Source organism: Vanessa atalanta, chromosome 10 (genome assembly GCF_905147765.1).
Source record: "Vanessa atalanta chromosome 10, ilVanAtal1.2, whole genome shotgun sequence".
NCBI lineage: Eukaryota > Metazoa > Arthropoda > Insecta > Lepidoptera > Nymphalidae > Vanessa > Vanessa atalanta.
In genome coordinates, this window is record NC_061880.1 from 820,448 (window position 1) to 843,175 (window position 22,728).

Below are 22,728 nucleotides of genomic sequence, written 5' to 3' on the forward strand. Positions count from 1 at the left end.
ATTTCGTGATTTCCGCAAATGAATACAGCGGTACGTCTGTGAAATGCAATGCGTGGAATATACGAAAAAGATATTATAATACTATATTATTGACACCAGCTATCAACTGGAAAGTAAGTTCCATTTTAATTATTAGTTTTTTCTTTGTTTATTCACGGGTCACATTAAAATTGCCTTTAAAAATGTTAATTTTATTAATTAACAGTAATCTGCAGTTATATAAATAGTTCATTGCCTATGAGAAATATATATAAAAAAAAACTCTTAGAAGCCTTTTCTTACTACGCATTTAATAGATTTCGTATTATTTGAATAAAATTTAAAATTGTATTAAAAAGCCGCGATGACCTGTTGGATATGACATTGGGTGGTCAGGTGATTTCAAATGCGGGCAATATTTTTTATTTAAGTAGGCTCATAAAAACAGTATTGATTCGTCATGTTATAGTGTTGAATTAAATGTGAAGCTACCGGGGAGAACCGGCAAGAAACTCAGTAGTTACTCGTTTCCACCATTTTAATTACACAGTATGTTAGTAAAGTGCAATTATTTTTTCTAAATACAAATCAATAAATAGTAAATCCACGCTTTTTTATCTTAAATATAATCTTTTATTGAATAATATGCCTTACTTATCAATGTGTTTTAGATGTGAGCTTCAAATTTTTTTATAGGTCAAGTTAATAGTAACTGGGGCACTTTATTATAGAAACGAATACCATATCCCAGAAAGGATGTACTGACTTTCCAAAGTCGGAAACTAGGTGTAATTAGTTTACCTTTCCTTCTCGTGTCTTTATAAAATATCTATATTATTGTGAATATTCATTATATTATTGTAAACATATTGTAAAGTAACTGTAAATTTGCCCTCTTCATTAAAAACATTTCGAAGGAATTCACGAGCTCCAAAATTATAAAGAGTTCAGTCATTTTCCTACTCATTGAAAAAAGTTGGTAATGTATAGAATTGGCTCTGTCGTTTTTTGATTTATTATTAATAATGTAATAATAATGTGTACCATGCTTTTTATTTTATCCGAGTGAAAACTTGCCCTTGCGCGAAAGTAAACCAAGATTACATGATCTCAATCAGATAAATGATACGTGAACGCATATAATACGCACAAAACATAAGAATTATTTTCCATATGTATAAAATAAAAGTACCAATAGATGAATAAGAATCATAGCGCCGTAACGCTCAAGTCTTGGTATAAGTTAATGTCACTGTTTGTCTAACAGTTTATGAACCTTCGACGCTCACTTCCGCTTATCATATTTAACTTTCGTCTCATAAAGTGCTGAACGAAAATAATTTTACTGAAAGATAATTAAAATAAATAACACATAACCCTATTATGCAATGAAAATTATCTTAACTATTTATTAGTATAAATGCAACTGGTTTCCTGAAATCTATTTTTTATCTGCGCCAGAATTCCATTAATTATTAATTAAAATACAAAAAAAAATCGAATATTAGCTATCTGACTATATATCTATATTTATATAAAGACATTATTAGATCCGTCTTAATCTCTGGGGTGCAAAAACCCGTACACTGCGCGTTGGAGGGCGTCTCGTGACCTTCGGTGAAGCGTCCAAGATCTCTTAATCTGTGGGTCATTTAGGGTGTTGTGGATCGCCAGAACACTGATATTAAAGTGCAGATTTTGACATAAATGTATTCCCCCGCTATTTCTCTCTCATTTATCCGATTAATAAGCAAACCAACCCGTTGAAATAAAACCACGAGACAAATATCACCTTAGTCTGCCCGTGACCACGAACACTGCAAAGTGCTCGAAACGTCGGGATGTTAAAATAATTAATATACGCGATTAAATCCGTTAAAAACTAGTTTTATTTCAATGTGTAATAATCGCGAAAATCTAAGACAACATTATGCAAACCAACCCGACTAGAGAAAGGCAATATCAATGGTTTTAAGTGTTTTCTATTGCACAAGACTGCAGACATTCACAGGACCTTACTGAGGTCCCGGGGGGACTCGGGGCTTCTATTTGATTTTTATTGTATAAATATACTATATAATATGATATAGAAACACTTGAGATCTTACTTTATTGAGAATCAAATGGGGATAGGGCTTGTTCATTTTTTGGTCAATATACTCGTACTTAAAAATTAACCCAGGAAATTTATTCTAGGATATTTATATAACATTTATCACTTAATGATTTGCTAAACAAATAATTTTCTACAGTCGGCGATCAGCGTGGATGTCACGGGAGGCACGGATCGGCCCTTCACGATCACGTTTAAGCCCTATACCGTCGGAGACGCTCCTGTACGCATCGACAATCTATGCGACGACCTATTCCTGAAATTACATCAGGTAAAACTGATTCATTATTTGTTGTTTATGAAAATTAATAAATATTATTTACATTTAATAAATTATTTGATCTTGTGCAGTGGTTTTGTTGTTTGGGATTTTGTTATAACAACTTACTTGACTTTCTTTAAAAAGAACCAACATCTTTGTTTTAATAAATTTGGTTCCTATTATAGATCAAAATAAGTTTGTCTAAGTTATTAAAAAAACAGTTCTAAAATTGTACATTATGGGTCTTTAAATAGAAATACGTTTTACGAGTATAAACCGTTTGAAAATGAGAAATGTTTTTTATTTATTTGTAATTAACAACATTTACATGTTCACATATAAGATTTACATATATAATTATTAATAAATAGTTTAATTTTCTCTGTGTAATACACAGATGGATTCTGGCCAAGTGGCACTATTAAGTCCGTTCCAATCCATGTTGCACACGTGGGACGATCCGGCAAAGGAAAGATCACTCTTGTGGAACATCTACAATAACAAAGGCAAAGGTTTCTTGGCAGACTTTTCTCAGGACGGGTAAGTTTACTTTGTTCACCTAATTAATATATCATATTTATTTTGAATAATTAAGCATTTTATTTTATTAGGTTTGGTGAAGAAAAAGTTAGTTTCCATTCAGTAAAACATTCGACGCTTGTCGCAACGAACAGTGTCACATCAAAATTATCCTCTACCCTCAAACGACTTACTCCCAAGTCTCCTGAGACCGGTTCTTCGAGCAGTGATGATTCTGATAGTTTTGAAATACTAGAAAGTCACACTAAAAGTAAGAAGATGAGGAAAGATAAAGTTATCGTCTACTGGATATCATTCATGGACGGATACCAAAGAGTATTCGCTCTAGCCCAAGACGAGAGAATAGCTTATCAATACAAAATGAGAATTAACTCTGAACGTAGCAATTACGAAGTGTATTTATCTCTAGCGAGTGTCGGTCTTTCCGTCTGTGTGCAAACACCTAACGGTGACAAGGAATTGTCATATATAAGCGTTACAGACTCCCTTCCAAAATGGGAGGTTAATGTTGGAAATAAGTGGAAATTATTGGCGACGGATGTGACAGCGTGGATAGAGGAAAAGTATCAGACAGAGCAAAAGAAATGTCAGTTAAAGGAGTATTTACATATTGACTTAGAAAAAATGCAGATGACTAAACCCTTCTTCTCAGAACTTCGAAGATCATACAGTCCTGGAGTATGGCTACAGTTCCGAAAATCTGATACCAATACATACTGCCATTTGAAACTACAGAGACTTCAAATAGACAACCAGCTCCACGAAGCTGTCTTTCCTACTGTTTTGCACCCGGCTCCCCTACCTCCTCACATAAGGTCAAAAGATCTCAAACCTTCTGTAGAAATTGTCGCGCTCAAACAATTCAGACCGAACATAAATCAAGATGTTTATAAATATTTTAAATTTTTGATTCAAGAATATTCGGTGAATTTAGATAGAGGCTTTGTAAATCACGTTTTCGATATTCTGAACCATTGGAAGGTTGAAGAGAAGCCGGCTGTTCGCTTGAGAGCTGACCTCGCTTTAGTACACATGCCATTGCCAGTGATCGCGATGCGAAGTCAAACGTCAGCGCAGAGGGACGTCTTATTTGAATTCGTCCACCTATCGCCTATTAAATTGGTCCTGAGTTTGTCATCTAGAGGATATTCAAATGAAAATATAGACAGTCCAACGAGATATAGGTACGGTAATCAGAGAGAAAATCGCCCGAAGCTATTCAATAGTGATCTATTAGAATATTTATTCAATTCGTGGGGATCATCGCTCTGCGACATGAAAGATGTTGTTCTAAAGTGAGTACATATTCTCAAATACATAATAATATAGTTTCAAGTACATTCTTTTAGTTTTAATACTGTCTTATGACCAAATTATCATTTCCGAATATTAAATGAACCCGACATCGATTAATTTATTCCAATATAGAATGTTTGCACTTGTATAATAGGATACATATGGATTTCCACGTATTAAAATTGTCCACAATCGTCTACATCTACTATATCGATGTAGATGTTATGTATTAGAAATCTATAATACTTTTATAAATACACACTTCACACTTTATACAAAAATATACTTTACTAATTCTTCTTAACATTTGTTAGGATGAGCTATTTAGAACTTCGGAATGCCCCCATCACTCTGCCTTCGCTGCTGGACACGGCCTGTCGCCACTACAGGCTACAGCTGGTGCAGCAATTCTACGTGCTTGTATTAGGACTCAACATCCTGGGGAACCCTTACAGTTACATTGGCGACTTCTCCAAAGGATTGAAGAATTACTATGAACCATGTGTGGTATGTACAGTCGAAACACAGTCTATAAACAGCCCTGTATTCGGGCGATGTCGTAACATTGGCCATAGTACCTATGGCCTATAGGCCTTCCGCCTATATATATGCATTGTAAGGAATAATGAATTATTTTACTATAAATTACTAGCGTATGGCTTATTTGTATGTCTGCTTTCTGTCTATTGTTTTCAATAATAATACACTCATGTGTAAACTTGTGCCCGGGTGATTTATTTCCGAAGTTTTTGTTAGTAGTTTTTTTTTTTAAGTTTACATGGGCTTTTGCTCCCAGGGCTCAGCAATATCCCGTAGAGTGTCAGACGCAGCATTGACATTGTTGAACGGAGCAGCAAGACTGATGGGTTGCGCGAGTGACTCCAACGCTCCGAACGTTTTCGAAGATGCTCCAAAACTTCGTCCACCGAAGAGACTCACTAGTAAATTGCAATTTTTATTATTAAATCAATTTTATAGTATTACAGCTCGGTACTAGACCTACGAATTATTGTGAAAATATGCAACAGTGCTCCGGGTTGTGTATAAAATGATGAAATAATTGTATCAGGTGACGGAGGTGTGGTCATCAATGATTTGCCAGAAGCAGTGATTGAAGGGAACAAAAATAATCCTGCGAGTGTTGCTCTGGCTGTCACCGGGCTCATAGCGAGGCCTACATTCGGTGAGTTGTAGCTTCTGTTAGTAACACTTCGTTTAAGAATTCAGTTTATACATCACGCTTAGAGATATTGTAGATTAAAACTTGTTATATATAGCATACTTATATGAGTCTAACTTGTACAAAATTTAAATTCCTAATGATTAAAATATTTTTTTAACGTCATTGCTACAGCTGAAAGAAATGGTAGCAGATTTTTTTTTAAATAAATACATCTACATATACATATACACCTGTTATTGAGCTAGAACTCAGTGACATTGTATTTTTTAATCATCTTTGTGTGGCCAAAGGTTTACACATCAATTCCGTGTCGCACACACTTGCTTCAAACATATATGTCGGCTAAATTATGATTTGTACAAATTGGATTAAATTTTAGTCTTAATTAATAGTATAATATTTTTAAGGAATGGTTTAGTTCTTGGGGTCTTTTATAACAACAATTATACTTAGATAATTCAATATTTTATTTAACACATTAAGCACATAACTGCATGTTCGTGTTGACATTTTGTTAATTGACGTTTTGACTGACAGTAATAAACGTCATTTGAATGTTTTATTTCTCACGCATAATAATATTTCTTTGTTGTTTTATCTGTGCGTGGATGCGTAGTTGAAGACTTTGCAATAGTGAGACGTGAGTAACTTGAGCATGATATTATTATTTACTTAATCTTCTTTAGAAGCAGTTATTATTACCTTGCTTGCTTAGTTGCTTACTGCAAAAAATCATTAATTATTAAAAACCAACAGTACGTGAATAACAGATATTTGTATCATTGTCATGTCATTGTTTATGAGTTCTTGCAGTGAGTCGAATATTGAGCATGTTTAGTTTTTTTTTTTTCATTTGTAGGCAAAAACTTTGCCCGTCTGGGTAGAGCACACACTTATCAATTATTTTAATTTGAGGGCCTTCAATAATTTGTTTGATTTGAAGGATTAATGAGCCAGTGTAATTATACTGGCACAAAAATACTAACATCCAAGTTCCAATCCGCTAATTAATGGTGCTTTGGTGGGATTAGAAATGGCAGGTCCGGCCATCTTGTCCAGCTAGGCGACAAAAACTGTATTTTCGATTAGACCTGAAGAGTGAGTATTCAAATGAAGTGGTTAAATTTAGCTGGGACAGGGAGCGGCCTGTAGATCTCAGCCCTCTCCAGACAGGATCAGATGGCTGATCACGCCCAAGTCGCAACCGCTTAAATCAGGGCTGCTTACAAGTGGACTCTTACAGTGCTAATTTACTAATTTTAAATAGTTAGGCAAATTGGCAAATGGATCACCTAAAATATATATTAAGCACACCATACAAACAAAACAATACTAACGATTGCTGATTGTCGATAAAATATAATATGTTAAGTGAGTGGTACACTACCTACCCAAATGGGCTTGCACGAGGCTCTACTACCAAGAAAAGTAATAGCATTTTGGATAGTGACCACGTTGGTGATCAATAATTTGCATTCATGTATTTAGTCAAGGTACTCTAAGATTTGTCTCCGTTTTTAAATGTAAGTGATATTAATGTGAAATGGTCTCTGAGCGTGTACACCGCGTAGTGTGATAGTGACTAGTGAGGTCGTGCGCAGACGTGTGTCGCGAGGCGGCGCGCTCGTCGCTGTGGCGCCGCGCGGGCGCAGACGGCGCGGAGGCGGCGCTGCGCGCGTGCGAGCGCCGAGCCGGCCGCCTCGTTGCGCGCCGACGGCTGCCTAGGCACTGCTCCGAAGTGGAGGTATTTTCTTTTATATTTATTTATAAAAAGTACCAACGGGAAATATCCTCCTAATAAATATAATAGTTGGATTTTTTGGATTGATTCATTGGATCTTTTTACAGCAAAAAAAGCGTATATTTTTTCAGCAGAGCTATTCTGTAAACTTATTGTTACTTACGATCAAGTTAAATTTAATGACTTCTCTCGTTGGCCAGGGCGTGCGTACGTACAGCGCGTACGAGGCCCGCGGCGCGGCGCTGCTGTGCGCGTTGGCGCGCGGGCACTACGCCGACACGGACGCGCACGTCGCGCACGCGCACCTCGCACCAGCCTCACCAGCCACGATCCTCATCTCCACAAGGTGCGTTTAATATTATAAATTAGTACGTCGGTTCTAGGCATGGTCAAAGTATTGTTGTGATGTAAGTTTTATTATAAAAGTTACAAATTTAACAAATCCCGAGGTCCAAACCCTAGATCGGGCCGATAAAAACTTATTGGGTTTTCTGTTGAAAAATTCTTAGTGTCTTAGTGTCTCTTAGTTTATCCTTCTGATAAAGGTGTATTTGAGAATTCTTAAATCGAAGAACACGTTTATACTCATAATCTTCATACATTAAACTCCAGGTACGAACACCTTACGAAAATTATTTATTAAGATGTATTTCGAAACCCCAATCCAAGACGTGACTCGGCTCGGTCTCACAGGCATATATTCGTGGTGCGCGCGGGCGGGCGCGGGTGGCGCGTGGAGTGGGCGGTGCGCCTCGACCAGCTTATCGGCGCGCCGCGTGCTCAGGACGGCGCTCTCGTGCTCAACATCAAACAGGTACAGGACTACACGTGTAATAAGTAGATACGTTATAGCAAACACACACACACACACACACACACACACACACACACACACACACACACACACACACACACACACACACACACACACACACACACACACACACACACACACACACACACACACACACACACACACACACACACACACACACACACGCGCGATTCTACCAGTAGTTGACAATTCTTTGCTCAACGCTAAGGTAAGTCTATGATAATCTGATGTGTTATAAAACTTATCGAAGTAATTTATATTATATAAATACTCTATAGATATTCCTGTGTATGGTGAGTCTGTCTGCAAAAAACCTTAAAAAAGTACAAAAACTTTCATTGGAACAAATAATCTGATCTGGATCTATACATTTTTTATTTAAAGGACGGGTTCCAAAATTACCTACGATTGAAAGTATATCAGCAGAAATTTGTACATTAAATATCGCATTAAAAATTGTAATTGTATATATTTATAATTGCTTTTTCGGACATTTTGTACCCTTAAGGAAGTTCGATTCGAATTGCTGATCATATTTATTATATGCTAAGCTACATTTTGTGTCATTTTTATCAAATCAATCAAAGTTTACCAAAGGTGATAGTTATGTATTGATAAACTATAAAACAATTTCAGACAATGTAACATCTGTGCTTGAATTTGTTACCGAAAGCATTGGGTCCATACAAAATTCGATCAATTCCTACATCAGTTAATAATTGGACATTAATTTTATGTAAAAATTAAGCAGTATGTATTTACATATTATTTGCTGTTATATAATAAATTATTATATTGTTACTAGGGTTACCATTCTTCGATTCTCGTTCATGAAATTCTTGTTCAATTCTTGAACAAGAAGAATAAGGAAGAAGTTTTAAAATGTGCTGAAAATATTTCTAGGATGAAATGGTGGACTATTTCTCGACTGACGAGAAAGTTATAGAAATCCCGGACCCTCAGGTGCTGACCTGGCTTCAGTCGAAGATCGAATGCGCTCTCATACACGCGCTAGAAGACAAGCGATGTCCCAGCGACCAGTAAATACTTATACAATACGTTGGGTGGAAGGAAAAAATATATACTCTTTGTTCAATTTATTGTTTTTTGAAACATTTTTTGACTTGTTACCCTGTGCCACCAATATTCCTTAATTAACTTTATTGATTACCCTTATATTCGTGTCATAGTTAGCAACCTACTGAAAATGTTGTTAATTCGTGAAATCTTTTGTAATAATTAATCAGACATATACCTATATGAAAAAAACAAATTTCTTATAATTTGCTTTTACTGTCGTGCGTACCGTATGTATTTTTTTTTCAGCTATACTAAGTATAATGATAGTATATTATTTTTTATTTAACCAAACATTTTACATACCACGTAGATGTTGGACTATATAGCCACATCATCGTTACCGGGCTTGAGGCGAGTCTTAAAATACTCAGCCGGAGTTTTGCTATTCCTCGGATTCATATAAACCTGCGCCCTCTGCGCATAGCTGTTCGCATTTTCAGCAATGCAGTGGATTCTATCCTTTTGGAAACACTGTCTACTATATAATAATATGACATATTATCTTTATCTTTATTTTTCTTGTGATTATTATTTTCTTTATTGAATAAATTGGATTAGTTATTTTATTCAAAAATATGTTTCATATACATTAATAACTTTGTGTTGAATTAGAACAATTTCGTATAATGATTATTAATTGTGAAGGGTGAGAACACAAAAAGTAAGATCAGTAAAAATAATGTAAAACAATAATTAAAGATTTACATCGGATTGAAGACATTTAAAATATTTTTGTATTTTTTTTTTTTTTGGAATAAGATTACTTAATTCCTACCAGTAATTAATTTAACTTATACGTAATATATCAGTATTACAAATATTTCAAGTATAAGCACAACTTATGTTAAGATAATATTTTTTTATTTTTGAAATATTAATTTGTGTCTAATTTTAGAGTTATTCGGAACTTAAAAATGAATATTCTGACTGATCGTATTATGAATGAATTTGAATATTTATGATAAAAATATAACTTGTCTTTGACTGATTTTGAAGATAATACCTTTGTAGTATTCTTTCGAACGTTCAAGCAGTAACGTTCCTTTTAATATCTGCTTCTATTCAAATATAATTTAGTTAGTATATTAAAGTTTTTCTGTTAGATATAATCGTGTTATATATATATATCACTGTTTTACTTTATAATTTAAATTAAATATAAGCTAAGTTATCACTCTCACTAAAAAAAAAACGACTAATCTTCCCTCGAATATAATTTGGTTTTACAAAATATTTTTATGTAAACTTTAATAAGTACAATAGATTAAAAATTCTAGGTAATTGAACCAAGCTTTCTGTAGCTGATAACATAATATATTTTTAAATTATTTTTTTAATAAGTATTTAAATGTTTAGTTTTAAGCCTATTATTATTTTAACGTCATATTTATAACTATTATTGGTAGATACTTATGTATATCTAGTATAAGATATATATATAATCATCGATTTAAATATTTCACTATGTACGTAATGATTGAATGTTAAATATTTTTGTAACAAAATAATAATGCTATAATTATGAATATTTATAATTGTGTTCTGGAAAACTTCATCAATATTTAAGCTAGTGCTACACATTCAAAAATATATTCGTCACCAGTGCATCAAATGTTCTATAGAACAAGTGCACCTCTTTTTTGTTCTGTAGTCGTTAAATACTCCTTGGTAAATATGTTTTCTGTCATGAGAACGCAAACATTGTGCGCAATTACAACTAAACAGTCTTTATCCCAAGTCAAGCTGGTCAATCGTGCTGTATATTGTTAGAAACTAATTCTTACTGTCCGTTACTTTAAGTATTCTTTTAATATGTAAATTTCATAAAATTTAATAATATAAATTACTTTATATCAATTTTAATCTAGTGTTAACAATCCAGACAATGAATTGGCTACAAGTAAATTAATTGTAGAACTTACAAAACAATCGACATTTGTCGCGTTAAAAATCAATGTTTTATGTGTAGGTCTACGATAGACTCGATCAACACCTATTCATAATTATAGATCATAAAAAATATATTATTTTAGTTTACATTCTTCGAATATAATTGACCTGTGTAGCGCTGGTTTTAAAAACTTTTCGTTCTTATTAAGATATGGCAATTTATTAGAATATTTGAAATTAATGACAGACTTTGTTTAAACTTTCAACGATTATCATAATGGCAGCGTTAACTCACTAAAGATTGCAGTTTTAAAAATTAATCTTCATTCAAAAAAATATTATTACAATGAATGTTCACGTGTCACATGCAATTTCAGTTTTTATGACTTTATAATAGTAGTTATAATGCAGTTTATTGTAAAGCTTTATGGCCTAAATTAATTTGAATGCACGTATGAATAAAACCGAATGGAATTGATTATTATCTTCACAATATAATGACTATTATAAGTAATATATTATTTTTAACGTGCATTTAAATAATTTATTATTGTCATAGTATTATTAAATGTTGTTTAAAAGCTTTTCGTTGAATAAAGAAAATAAATTGGTCTTGTGTTTTTATTTTAGAAATATCTATAGGTATATATACCTGAAACTGAGTGTTTTAAATTATAATTTTTTCAAGTTGTGTATTAAATATATTAAATTTTAAATAATAATCATTAACAGAACGATATTAATCAAATGTTTTATCAAATTTACGACATAATAAAATATCTATAATATCATGAATAACACGTCGAAGCTTACGGGTATGACGACGTAATGTTTATCACGTATATGTGTGTTATAGGAGACAATCTTAAGTCATACTGAACTCTTGTGGGCTCTCATATAGTACTGAGGTTTGCTATATATTTTTCTCAAAAAAAAAATGTATAGTTTTTTTTGTATTATAATTATACTTTTAAAACCGGTGAAGATTTATTATTTATGTTGCAAATAAATTAATGGAGTAAATGTAATGGTCTAAAGTCATTCAGATATACCTAAAATAACACAAGATTTAATAACTTAATTATTCACCAGTAGAATTTTTTTACTTCCCTTGTCTTTCTTTAAATCAAATTGAATCGATCAATGTATTTTATTCAAGTAACCTTTGCAATAAAGCATTTTTCAAATCGTCAATATTCCAACTCGAAAGAGACGAAACAGCATGTTCTAAATAGCACGACAATTATTTTTTTTGGGTCTATGTAGTCGTGCTGTTGGCCCTACTGGCCTTTACAGCGTCACCGGGTGTTGTGGCGAGTACTAGACTCAGCCTTGAAGTTTGAGCCCTTTCAGGCTCGAGAGTGACGTTCGTGCTGAGGGTGTCTCTTATGAAATCGCACCTCGGCTCAGTACGTAGTCGGTAGGGAGCGTGTCAAGTAACTAAAAAACTTGTATAGTAAGGTAAGGATTTTTTTCCTTTCAGAGTTGCCAGTTCATAAAAAGACACTTGAGTGACAAACTTTTTTCAATTAGTCTATCAGTAAGCAAGATAATGAATGAGACCAGTTTTTGTTTCAATACTTGTATTTAGCGGTGACATATATAAATATATTTGTGTAAAATATTATTTAATTACAAATTATTATCAAATAAAAAAAAACAGTGTGTATTAATCAGAGTTTTCACTGCTTGAACTATAATCACCAACTAAAGATACTTTATTTTTTATTTCGGTTTCGATACTATCTTGTACCTTATCTCTCAAATCCAACTCCTTTTCATTATTATTGTCATTCAATTTAGTTTCTATGCTACTTTGATCTTTGTCATTTGTTTTGTTTCTTTTTATCATAATTCCTAAAGAATTTCGAGTTAAGGGAACAGCTTTGCTTATAGATTCTTCCTTTTTCAAACCACCAAAACTAGTCAAAAGTCCACTAGAGCTAGGTAATGCTGGACTATTTAATATTTTGCTTCTAGCAACACTATGCTTCTCTTCAATACTGCGTGATGGTCTTAAGGAGAGCAAGGAAGCCATGTTCTTATCCTCTTCTGATTCAGGCAACAGATTTATATTCAGAGAAGATTTTGCAAGCAGCAAACTGTCATTTACAGCTGATTCTTCAAGTTCTTTTCTTCGCTTCTAAAAAATAAATATAAGTTTATTGTAATGTAATCTTTAATGTTTCTCAATAATATCAACAATGTTTGTAAATAATATTAAGTGTAATTAACAGTATATATCTGTCTTACCCTAAAATTTCTTCGTAGCACACAATTGGCCTCATAATCATCTTTCCACACCATTTCATTTCTACCTACGAGCAAGCCGAGGCGAGGCTTAGCAAGTTTACTCATATCTTCATCTCCAGTCTTGTGCTCTAATTTGAACATGGCATCGTCGAAAAGACGTTTTTGTGTTTCTTTTGTTTCTGGAACAATCTGGCCATTCTCTGTCGGATCCCATCTGTTTTCTTGCCTCCTTGCTCCAGATACAATGACATAGTCAAGATTCTAAAAAAGTAAAGTTTACTTGAATATAATCTATTACATTCTAACTATTTTTGATGTGAATAACTTTAGAATTATCCAAGACATTATCACACTAAATAAGCATATATTTAAGAAATTTAAGTCTCTAATCAATGTGACATTTATCTTAATAATATTTTCTTGAGTATGATCATACAAGTACCAAAGGAACTATCTAAAGATCCTTTAATTAATAAGACAATATAAAACTCTTTCTAGGGATGGTTTAAACTAAATGAAAAATAAATAAATTCACATGACATAATACCTTCTTGATTCATACAGCAGATCATTCATACTTTATAGGGAAACTATTATAATCACTGAATGAAATGAAATGAATGATAAACATCTACCATACATTTATGTACTTCAATAAACTATGTGAATCAATTTAAATTTACATTCAAAGCACCAATTACAACTTTGCCAAAATGCAATAAATATCAGAGATTATTCAATAGTTTAATCAAATATATAGCATTAATTCATTGTTCAAGTTGTCGAGTTGTAACTCCTATAGTTAGACTAGGCTATAGGTATTCAATTGATCAAAATGAACTTACACCTGGATCTGTTTTTATTTCAAAGTGGTTATCACACAAATGGCATTTCATACGAAATTGGTACACAGGAGTACTGTAGTACATTCCGATTTTCGTCTTCTCCGCGTTGTACCTTACACCCATACCAATGTGATTTTTACATCCTTCACACCATATGTTATACGGCATTTCAAATCGAATTATTAAGATACCCATGTGTAGCTTCCTGGCTCTTTCTCGTAAAGCATGGGTACCCATGAATTTATTTAAACCCCCGACTTTAGGGTCGTAGTCGGGGGGATAGTATAGGTTTTGTCCTTTCCGTTCACCCATGGTTAATGGATCTGTAAAAAATTAAGCATAAATATTACTCATCGTAATAGTCGTAGTATATTGTGAGAATACAGATTGATAAATAAATTAGTAAGAATTTCGCTAGATTTTTATTAGTCAATGCCTATTAATATAAAAACTTACCAAATAAATTTCTTTATAGATATATGAGTAAATAAATTTTGTGTTCTTAGCTTAACTTTTTCTCAGTTAATATATATTTTTTCACAATATATACTAATATAATAAAACAACACATTAGACGAATTTTCAGGTGAAAATAGTTGATTTTCTTTCCATGTTTATTCAATTCTTAGTTTAATGGCTCTTAATTCCATGTTTATCGAACCTCTTTTTATGTGAAAGACAATTGACAAATGACAAGTCTTTAGAATTGCCAGTCGTAAATTATTGTACTCGCAAATATATAATATCATTCTAATCGATTGTTATTGTTTAAAAAAAATCTTAATATATTTTTACTCCTAATAATTTATCTTAATGTCAAATACAATAGCATAAGTTTAAACATTAAAAATTGTTAAATATTATTGTTAATAAAAAGTGTTTTTAAATTTGTAACTATTTTAATTTTCACAAAAAATAATTGCATAAAGTTGTTTTACTGACTCATCATCAAATTATTTTAATTTATTATAGTTTATATTTAAATATTGATTACAATAATATAATTAAGACATTTTAAATATTTTAGCTAGTAACATCGACAGCTGTTTGACAGCTTTGCAAATTTTCGAAAGAAAATCTCGATCATAGACCATAGTTATTGAGCTATTTATTCATTGTTTTAATAACTATCATAAACCTAATTGTTTAAAAAGTACGGCTTAAATAAACATAGCGTTCCTTATTTTGTTGTTATGTGCGATGAAATGTCGTTAACTATAAATAGACTTAGCTTGAGTTAGTTCGTAGATTTGTCTGATTGTGATGGTATATCAGACATATTGAAGAATATTCGTAAAAATGGGGAGAAGAGAAGAGCCGACCTGGGCGCAAGGCACTGTTGGCCTAACAGCAGCCCGGGAGCGAGGGGACATCGATCGAAAATTCCAAAACCGTTTGACTGTTACCAGAAATATGATAGACAGATTAGGACTAGAAAAAGAGTTGCACGGACATATGGGATGTGTTAATTGTCTAGAATGGAACAGCGATGGGTCGTGAGTACACTCACAATGATGTCAATGTACTTTGGAACTGCAAAACATGCTAATTTATGCTTTTACGTCGTAGTGTACTGGCGTCGGCGTCCGATGATCTACACGTTATATTGTGGGATCCTTATCGATATAAACAAATCCATAACATCTCTACTGGACACACAGGCAATATATTCTCAGTTAAGGTGGGTTGCATAAATAGCTTCAATGATTTATCTGTAGCAATTATTTAACTGATAAGGCAAGCAATAAAGGTGTATTAACTTCATTATATTTATGTTAAATTTTGCGTTACTTTCTCAATATTTTCCTTAAAATAGTAATAGAGTGCAGTAGATTGAAGAATATTCATTCATAATTCAAGAAAAAATCAAATAAACATTATTCTATGTCTTAATTATTTTATTTTTTTAAATTAATATTGTGTTTATTTTGAAAACATAAAAGAATGATTTTCGAAATTTGCCAAAAAGTCAGGTGCATATGGAATCACTTTTCATTTTCCTTTAACTCCCAAGACTACATATTATTCTTTCAGCCAAGCGCACGCCTACTTGTTTGTAAGAATATATATTGAAATTGCAAAATATGCAATAAATACTTGCCCTTTTGTATGGATCATTTGTATGTGTTATTAGCGATTAATTTCTTTGATAATATAAACATGGTTTTGAGATAATGGTATATGTGTGATTAATTTATTTTATATTTTATTATACTTCCTGTAATAGTATCATTAGATAAATGCATGATTTATCTAAGCTAAGTTTTACAACAGATATGTTGAATGTTGGATTCTTAAAATTTTATGTAAATGATCTTTAAATGTTATAAATATGAAATAAGGAATTTGAAAATAAGTACCTGAGTAAGAGCTGTTAAATAAAATCTTTCATTATTGAATCTATATTATTATTTTTATATTTATTTATATATAAACATATATATAGTGAAACTTGGTTAAGTTAACCTGGATAAGTAAAATACCTCCATAACTCGAACTCATGCTGCTGTCCCATCTCTTTGGCATTGAAATACCTCTGTTAGTGGGAGGAAGCAAACCTCTATAACTGGAATTCATTATTTTGTTTTATCATCACAGTAACCTCTATAAGTGAGACAGCAAGTGAATTTTATATGCATAAATCTTTGTAACTGAGATAACATTGTTATGTTTGTTTACTAACTTATTCTTTATCTACCCTTCTAATTTTGTATAATGTATACATAACATGTCATTTTATTTAAGGACCGCACCTCTATAACTGAGGCAGATATTTATTTATACCTGGGTATCTGAGACATCGGGTAAGTGACACCTCTATAAATTAAACAACATTGCAGGTCTCTTGAAGTCACACTTAAGCAGGTTTCACTGAATATATATTGCCTACTAGATAGAAATGTATGTTATTATGCGAAGTGTTATTAGATTATGGTAAAATGTAAGTTTGCTGATAATAGAGACCAATTGTCTGGTTGCTTTTAAATACTAACTCACATGAATAGTGAATAGTTTGTTGTAAAGCTTTGTGCAAGCCCATCTGGGTAAGTATCACTAACTCACAATTTATTCTACTGCCAAGCAGCAATACTTGGTGTTGTTTTGTGGTATGAAGGAAATAATATCAGTTCCCAACTGGTCTCATTGGTTATGTAAGAAATGGTTAAAATTACACATGGCGCCAATGTGTATAGGTAGTGGTGCTTACCAGGACCGGATCTACCATATGGTTTTTTGCGCTTCAGCCCAGGGCCCCGTAGATTCAAGGGGGCCCCAGCTAAGTCAAGTCAAAGTCAAAAATAGATGATAATGCGAAAGAATTCATAACTTTATTAAATTAAACAGATTGTATGGTTTGCTGCCCTGCGAGTTTTCTGCCAAATTCCATCCAATTAATTTAATTCAAGTCTACGTTCAGTAATGACTTAGGTCCCTAATTAGCCCCCTGAACTTACGATCCGGCCCTGGAGCCTACTTACAATCAGGCTTCCCAGTTGCATTGGTACAATGGTGTGCGTCTCGGGATGCTCTACAGAAGTGATAACTCAAACTGTCCGAAATACGGTTAGTGCTGTTGGATCGAGTGAGAGAGGAAAAGCCTGCCTACCGCTGCTGTATGCGTAAGAGAAAGGGAAGCCAGACAGACTGACGCCGTAACGCGTTACGTAACGAAGCGGTTTGCCCTCCATTAAATGTTTTCACTTCAAAAATTGACGAAGCCATGGACAACATCTACTTTAATAATTTAAATAACTTCATAAACTGAACTATTTCAATTGATCTTGTAAACAACTAAATTACTCATAATATAAAAGGACTACTTGAGTTTAGCCTTCCTGCTTGAATCCTTTTGTGTTTAATTTATCTCTATGAGTAGATAATAGCAGATACTGTTTGCAGTTCCTCTCCCCGGACTCGCTGGCCACGTGCGCGGCAGACGGCTCGGTGCGCGCGCGCAGCATCGCTACGGGCGCGTCGCTGTTGGAGTGCGCGTGCCACTGCGGCCGCGTCAAGCGCCTGGCCGTGGCGCCAGACAAGCCGCACATGCTGTGGTCAGCCGGTGAGGATGGACTCGTGCTGTAAGTGTTACTGTGTACGATTTGTTTTAATTAGCCATTTCTTTTTTAAAAGTTTTGTTAGTTTGTGCCAGCGACGAGTATTGAGATTAGATCGAATCGTTTTATGTGAAGGAGAATTTTCGTCGCGATAAATTAGAAGAATGCCATTTATCAAATATTTTAACCTTTCTTTTTTAATAATGGTGTCACATTTGAATCAAAGAAAACAATTCCTACAGCCAACACGATCTCCGAACCCCGCATCGCTGTAACTCAGACACGGCCAATGTCCTCGTGAACCTGCTCAACCATATGGGTCGTTACGCCGAAGCCAAGTGCCTCGCGGTAAACCCTAGGAGGCCCTACCAGTTGGCCGTCGGAGCGAACGATTTCTACGTCCGCCTCTATGATACGAGAATGATCAAGTTGGCAAGACTACAGGTAAATTATAAAACGCTTAAGATTTTTTTTTTAATGATAGATTATTTTGTCTTTTTCTGAAGAGAAAATGTTTAATATTTTGCATTATCTTCGAGTCTCGTCAATACAAGATAGCAGTATACAAGTTGGTCAGGAGTTGCAGGGAGGTGCCGCGACGTCTCGCCTGATGTGGGAGCGGCAGAACGTGCGCTGCTCGCGCGCCGGCCACGGAGACCCCGACAACAACATTCCGCGCGCCGCCGTGCAGTACTTCGCCCCCGGTGAGGGACATTGTTTCCTAGCATTTTAAGTATCATCTCAGTCTCTTTTGTCTTCGGTGATCGAATGACGATCAGTTCTTCGGATTATGGAATAAATACAAGTGGAGTGATGCTCGATGTTTCACAAAAATTATCAGTCAGTAAAGTAGACGTGGACAGGGTCTGCCAATTCCATTTGGGTAGGTCACAGTAGAGGATCGATTCAGAACCATCTGCTTTTCAATGTGAAATGTAAAAGTCACAAATTTTTAAATTGGAACGCTAAAAAAAACAATTAAAACCAATCTCCTACTAAATTTCCCAGGTCACCTATCAATGGAGCCGAATGAGCACACTTTCCCAAAAAAAGCCACAACATACGTGGCATTCAGTCACGATGGCAACGAATTGCTCGTCAACCTAGGCTCGGAACAGGTGAGAACTCTGTCGGTCGGGTCTGCCACACCGCGTCCGAATCGGAATACAGCAGCAGCGCCTCCCGCCGCAGGTGTACCTGTTCGACGTGAACGCGGCGCGCCGGCCCGTGCTGGTGGAGAGCTTCATCATCCAGCACAACCACGGCTACCGCGAGGGCGAGGGCAAGCCGGCGCGCGCGGGCGGCGACGGCGCCAACGGCACCGTGGAGCCCCCCGCGCTGCCCGAGCGCGTGCGACAGCTCAAGGAGATGGTGCGCCCCGCGCCCTAAGGCCCGCCCCCCCACTCGCCCCCCGGCCCGCTCTCACTCTGTCACACGCCTCGCAGGCGAACGAGCTCGTCAACAAGGGCAGCTACACCAACGCCGTGGAGCTGTACAGCCGCGCGCTGGCGGAGTGGCCGCGCTGCGCCGTGCTCTACTCCAACCGCGCCGCCGCGCTCATGCGCCGCGCCTGGTGAGTGGCCGCTCGAGGACTGCGGGCTCGGCTTCGCTCCACTCGGTACAATAATACGCCGACGATGCACTCAGGTCGGGCGACACGTACGCCGCTATCCGCGACTGCTACAAGGCGATCAAGCTGGACGCTAACCATGTGAAGTCCCACTTCCGGCTCGCCAAGGGCCTGATGGACCTGAAGCGAGCTCGCGAGGCGCACGAGTGCCTGCTCTACTTCAAGGACAAGTTCCCAAAGCACGCGGAGAGCCACGCCGTGTTCCTGCTGCAGAAGGACATCAACGTGGCGCTGGAGACGATGGAGACGCAGCCGGACGAAGGTAGCTTGTATTTTTCTCCGAATGTCCGAATAGTTTTTTCAACGTATCAGCAGCAGCATCAGCTCATTCTAATAAACAAAATTTAATCGTCATACTAAAAGATTTTTTTAATATCACCTTCAGCTACGGAAGAGGACGGTCAGTCCGGCAGCGCTCTGGAGCGACAACTGCGCAGTTCAGCACTGGACTACAAGTGCCGGTTCCTGGGTCACTGTAATACGACCACCGATATCAAGGAAGCTAATTTCTTAGGACCAGAAGCTAATTTCGTTGCCGCTGGGTAAGTTCCACAATAGATATATCTTTATTTAGAATAAGTATTTTAGGCAGGCAGGTAAATGGGTAAATGTTGACCACCAGTGCCCATAGACATTGCCACTGTAGAGATATTAACCATCCCTTGCATGGCCAATGCATCCCCAACTTTGGGAACTAAGATGTTATGTCTCTTATGTCTGTAGTTACACTGGCTCACTCACCCTTCAAACACAGAACACAACAACATTACATTTTTTTTAAACTTTTATTTCCTTTTAATTAATATTTATTTAAATAGTTTACAAATTAGGTTAAGATGTTGATTTTTTTCTTTTTGTGCATGCTGTGTTCTTCGTTAAGTAATTGTGACTCTTAGAATATAATTTTACTTTGTTATATTATATTATTATAATCAGTGTACACATCGTTGAAGAATCAAATAAAATAAAATTACTGTTTAGCGGTAAAATATGTGATGTATTATCCACTCAAAGATGATGGTTGCAACCTGCAACCCGCACAGGCTCCTACCACCAATTAAAAAATAACCCACGATTTCTTCCAAGTTACACATGTAATATATTTAATAAAAGTTTCAATATAAATATAACGCTAAATAAATGCCTCCTATGTCTCAAAACAGTTCAGACGACGGCAGTATGTTCATCTGGTGCCGTAAGTCCGGCAACATCATACGCTGCCTGCGCGGAGACGAGTCCATCGTGAACTGCGTGCAGCTGCACCCGAGCATGTTCCTGCTGGCCACCAGCGGGATCGAGGCGGTCGTCCGGCTTTGGAGTCCAAGACCTGAGGTGGGGTAGAAGAATAATTAAGGGATTATTCGAAGATAATTTCATCACATACATTAAAAATTCGTATTGAATTCGTTGAAATAAATTACAAAATTTATTAAATTGACTGGCAGAGCCATCTATAAAGTCGTTGGGTTAATAGTAACATTTGCTACATAAATATCCAGTCTCTGTGTGCAGTTCAGGCTTCACCCTCGCGTTAACACCATGCCTGTTAATGTCGGTGCACTCGCAGGACGGGCTGGGCGAGGCGCGCGTGGTGCCGGAGGCGAGCGCGGCCGCCGCCGCCAACCAGCAGCGCATGCGCAGCGACCCCTTCGAGGCCATGCTACTCAACATCAGCTTCGCCGGCGGCGCCGAGCGCGACCTGCACTCGCCCGCCTGCCGCGCCACGTGCGTACACACACACACACACACACACACACGCGCGCACACACAGGCACACACAGACAACGTACAGAGGCGTCAGTTCCTCGTTGTTAGATATATGACCGTAAAATTGTAAGGGATCTTAGTTGGTACTAAATCTAGGCATTGTGAATTGTCGAAATATTGTGAACCGAGCAATCAACTTAAAATTAAACATATAAAATTTCGATACTATTTGATACAGTTATTTTTTTTTTAACAACAATTGTTGCCTATTATAATTATTCAACAGTTTACAGTCTAACTAGATTTATTATGAAGTAACGATTCTTACAATCATCCGTTAAAAGAGATAACCATTCAAACCGATTGCCCTCAATTTGTGGTCCGAGGAACGTTATTGCTTACTGAGAATACGAATTGTCTGTGGAATTAGTATGTGATGCCAGTTGAGCGTTTGCTTTACTGCCCACGGTTTCGTACAAAATAAGGTGTCCTTATTTTGTACGAAACCGTGTTTTCACGGTTAGTGACTCTTCATTTCAACTCCATGAGCAACACTGTTGCGAACAGTGACCATGTATTGAGAGGATCTTGAGAGAACTAATAGGTTCTCTCAACCTTATAATATTTTTAACACGCTTACATTAGCTCCACTTGTAACTATGTATGTAAGAAAATCTTGAAATCTTAATTTGACCCACTTCTCGGTCTTCGGTTACGATGAAATTTTGCAATACATGTTGCAATTTGAGTTCTGATGACAATACATGACTAGCTAAGAAACGTCATTACAAATCCAATATGGCGGACGTCCAAGATGGCGGACAGGCTACTTGAAATGCACCTCCATGATATGGGTATCAAATGAGAGGGTTTGCTGTCAGGAATACGGAAACCGCTCCATTTGTAATTTTTAGTGCGTGCCAAAAGCGTGTTTTTTTAGTTTTTTTTAAGTATTATTTTATTTTTATATTCAACATTGCATATACTGTAACCTTATACTTCAGTACACCTCATCAATAAAAAAAATGAGTATTAGTACAATATATTAACTAACTAGGACAATCTGGTTGATAAATTCATTCGTTTTTAGTTAATTTAGTAATTTAATACTGTAATTTCGCTGTTGTAATTTCAGGTAAGGTGGAGCCGTCGAACTTAGATTGATTTAAGCGATCGTCAAGAAGTCATTTTGTAAATATAATTATTATACAATATTTATCGTTATATTATTTCTGTTCGCGTTAAATTCGTTTATTTCATTTAAATTATTTCTTTTAACCATATAAAGGTGCCAAGTTTATTTTTTAATTCCTAAAAAG

General features: G+C 35.6%; 3 protein-coding genes across 5 annotated transcripts in view; 2 read left to right on the forward strand and 1 right to left on the reverse strand.

Annotated features, from left to right (window-relative positions):
- Positions 1–9,709, forward strand: part of LOC125066727 (vacuolar protein sorting-associated protein 13A-like) — a 42,745-nt gene extending 33,036 nt beyond the window's left edge. Inside the window, exons 44-53 of the mRNA XM_047674961.1 lie at positions 2,232–2,363; positions 2,752–2,894; positions 2,966–4,189; positions 4,505–4,697; positions 4,987–5,131; positions 5,260–5,373; positions 6,975–7,117; positions 7,315–7,460; positions 7,808–7,928; positions 8,853–9,709. Of these exons, the coding sequence (XP_047530917.1) occupies positions 2,232–2,363; positions 2,752–2,894; positions 2,966–4,189; positions 4,505–4,697; positions 4,987–5,131; positions 5,260–5,373; positions 6,975–7,117; positions 7,315–7,460; positions 7,808–7,928; positions 8,853–8,993 (2,502 nt within the window). The 3' untranslated portion in view covers positions 8,994–9,709. The remainder of the gene's footprint in view (positions 1–2,231; positions 2,364–2,751; positions 2,895–2,965; positions 4,190–4,504; positions 4,698–4,986; positions 5,132–5,259; positions 5,374–6,974; positions 7,118–7,314; positions 7,461–7,807; positions 7,929–8,852) is intronic.
- A 2,796-nt stretch (positions 9,710–12,505) lies between these two features.
- On the reverse strand, positions 12,506–14,687 carry LOC125066826 (coiled-coil domain-containing protein 130 homolog). Its single transcript, XM_047675109.1, has 4 exons — positions 14,474–14,687; positions 14,018–14,340; positions 13,173–13,433; positions 12,506–13,062 (listed from the first exon to the last, which is right to left on the reverse strand). Exons 2-4 carry the CDS (start codon positions 14,327–14,329, stop codon positions 12,589–12,591), a joined length of 1,047 nt encoding a protein of 348 aa, XP_047531065.1. The 5' UTR covers positions 14,330–14,340; positions 14,474–14,687; the 3' UTR covers positions 12,506–12,588.
- Positions 14,688–15,074: 387 nt separating this feature from the next.
- Positions 15,075–22,621, forward strand: LOC125066796 (WD and tetratricopeptide repeats protein 1). Of its 3 annotated transcripts, none has more exons than XM_047675070.1 (13): positions 15,075–15,513; positions 15,587–15,698; positions 17,918–18,096; positions 18,315–18,516; positions 18,650–18,776; positions 19,081–19,190; positions 19,264–19,443; positions 19,518–19,645; positions 19,720–19,967; positions 20,088–20,244; positions 20,866–21,034; positions 21,270–21,427; positions 22,545–22,621. In XM_047675070.1, exons 1-13 carry the CDS (start codon positions 15,317–15,319, stop codon positions 22,546–22,548), a joined length of 1,971 nt encoding a protein of 656 aa, XP_047531026.1. In that variant the 5' UTR covers positions 15,075–15,316; the 3' UTR covers positions 22,549–22,621. The 3 variants fall into 3 exon arrangements, with proteins under 3 accessions (XP_047531026.1, XP_047531027.1, XP_047531028.1); XM_047675071.1 differs by having other exon boundaries at positions 19,720–19,964; XM_047675072.1 differs by having other exon boundaries at positions 18,659–18,776.
- Positions 22,622–22,728: the final 107 nt, after the last annotated feature.